Raw genomic sequence first — 2,530 nt, 5'->3', positions numbered from 1 at the left:
GCTCAGAATTACGAGCGGAGGACAAGGAAGAAGAACACCGAAGTCTTGGTGGCGAAATGCGCAAGGTTTTTTCGACATCGCAGAAAATGTAGACGGCGAAAGTACTGGCGAAACCATATGCCCCTGGACTCTACACCACTACTTAAGGCAGAGTCCGTAGTTGACACTTGGCTGTGCGTGAGGTGACAATAGGACATTCAGTTTAAACGTTTCAAGTGAATAGTTTCCGTCACGAGAGAGTGCAGGTCGCATGATTTCCTGAACCTCGCTGCCATCACGCCTTCAACAACCGCACGCAAAGGTGGGCACAACCCAAACAAAGGGGCCAACCTCAAATGCTTTTTCTCTTCGCGCAAGAAGGCACTGGCCCGCGGGGCAAATTTCGCCAAAATAAATTGGCCAAAGATTTTCGCCCTAAAAAAAAAAAACCCCTCTCTCCCGCGTTTCGGGGGGGGGGGGAAAGGTCCCCCCTCGCCCAGCTAAAGTTTTGTACCCGCCCCCCAAAGCCCCCCCAAACGCGTGGGGGGGGGCGGAACCATTTTCTCCGCGCTTGGGGGTGCCCAGGAAAAAATGTTTGTCTCGCTCGCCAAAGATTCCTCCTCCAACATCCGATTTTATTTCAAAAAGCCCCTTTAGTTAATATTTCATCTCGCCCCAAAGCATGCCACGTGGCATAATCGAACGCAGCTCTGAAATGATGTAAAGCGATCTTATCTCTATCCAACTTCAAAGGGGTCAAGTCCCGTGTGGCAGGCTCACTTGTCGCCAGTTGTGGCGGTCACAAGCGTCGCCGCCGTCGCTGAACCACACACCGCTGCTAGACATCGGGCGCGTCACGTCTGCAGACTAAGATTATTGTCCCGAACGAGACAGGCGATGGCGAGAGCAAAGTAGCCGATGGCCGGTTCTTGCCAGTGTCGCTCATGTCAGCGCCGTCCGGAACGGAGCTTGCACTTTGCGCTCACCCCGAGGCAGAAATGTGCGTGGGTCGGAACGAGTCATTCCCGATTTCTCCCGCTGCACCGCAAGCAGCCAACCCCACCGCAATAAACATCACCAAAGCGATTCACCACGATGTCAGAGCCTTGCCCACGTTTTCCGGTGTTGCCTCACCGCCTCCCCATAACTCTCAGTGTAACACACCCCACTCCATCGCGGGCACTCACAGTTCTAACCAACAAACGCACACTCCTTGCCCCAACGTAAGCCTTCGAACAGCCTTGTCAGCCCACGCCTGACCCCACTGCGTCTCGTCGCCAAACTCGCGTCGCCTACGTGACCTACAGCAGACCCGTGCTCCTGGTGTCAGTCTCAACAGAAAACCCGCAAGAGCCGCGTCGTCTTCGACTTCACCACCGAGGAGATGGCCCAGTACTTCCATATGTCCCAGCGCGAAGCCGCACAGCAGCTCGGCGTCGCCACGGGTCACCATCAAGCGCAACTGCCGGCGCCTCGGGCATCGTCTGGCCCTACCGCCTCATGAAGTCCAAGAAAGAACGCCATCAACTGGTCGGCCCATCTCGCGCGAGGATGCGCAGCGTATCCGAAAAGGAGCGCGCTCTAGAACGTGCTAAAGCCGGTCGCTCGCCCTCGAACCGCAGCCGTAGTCGATCTTTATCCAGCTCCCGCTCATCGGATCTTTCGGACGACGAGACTGCAGCCAAGGCAATCGCTCTGCTCAGCCACAGCAGTAGTGTCAAGCTTACGGAGGCCGGTCGCGCCTTCGCTCGATTGCCACTAGACTGCATGGACATATCCAACTAGAGTCACTGCCTTCTCCGTGGTGTTGTCCCGTGAGTGACTTAGTGTACTCTTAATCTATTGCTGCAAATTAGATGCACATGAATCCAATACAGTTGACGCTCGTAGCATTGTCGTATTCTCTGCCTTTGAACTTTAGAACACCTTGTTGCCGTCGACGTCGTCTGTAGACTGGATATCCATTAGCATTGGCTTGTGTAACTTCTGCTAAGGGCTTCGGATATCCTTTGGTGCACTTGCCGTCCTTCATACACGCGCAGGAAGGGTTTGCAGGCCCGCATGGACCATGGAGCATGCATGACATGACCGTCTCATACAGCTGAGGGTTTGTATCCTTATCTGGGATCTCAGCGCATACCATCTTGTCTACGATCTCGCGGGTTCGAGGTTTGTCTTCGTCAGCAAAAATAATCAGTACGTGTGCGTGGGGGAGCCCTCGTTTTTGAAACTCGACAACGTAAATCCGCGCGCGCACTCGCCCCAGAACGCCTTGGTTTAAATCGTCAAGCGTCGCTTGCAGTTTCTGCTGCCACACGCGAGCCACGATGTCTGGTCGATCTTGAGCTGTCTGGATATTGGGAAGGTATTGCTTCAGGAATCTCGCCCCACTTTGTTTGCAAGGTTCAGAAGCAAAGACGTCTGGCCCTCTATACTTGCAAAAGGTGGCATCGGATTGTTACATTATTTGACGGGAGCCGCTGGGGACGCGGGGGGGGAAACGGTAAAAGATGGGTAGTGCCAAGATGATGAAAAAAGTTCGTACCTTCAC

General features: G+C 54.3%; 1 protein-coding gene across 1 annotated transcript; it reads left to right on the top strand.

Moving 5' to 3' along the window:
• Positions 1 to 821: 821 nt before the first annotated feature.
• On the top strand, positions 822 to 1,839 carry PITG_22446 (uncharacterized protein; the record flags this gene model as incomplete). The annotated part of the gene is made up of 2 exons (XM_002909762.1): positions 822 to 1,134; positions 1,208 to 1,839. Coding segments are annotated over 2 exons (870 nt in total), but the record flags the coding sequence as incomplete, so codon positions are not given.
• Between the last annotated feature and the right edge of the window lie 691 nt (positions 1,840 to 2,530).

Source organism: Phytophthora infestans, genomic scaffold, assembly GCF_000142945.1.
Source record: "Phytophthora infestans T30-4 supercont1.3160 genomic scaffold, whole genome shotgun sequence".
Taxonomy (NCBI): domain Eukaryota; phylum Oomycota; class Peronosporomycetes; order Peronosporales; family Peronosporaceae; genus Phytophthora; species Phytophthora infestans.
The sequence above is the reverse complement of the archived record's forward strand: the minus strand, read 5'-3'. Positions and strand labels throughout refer to the sequence as shown.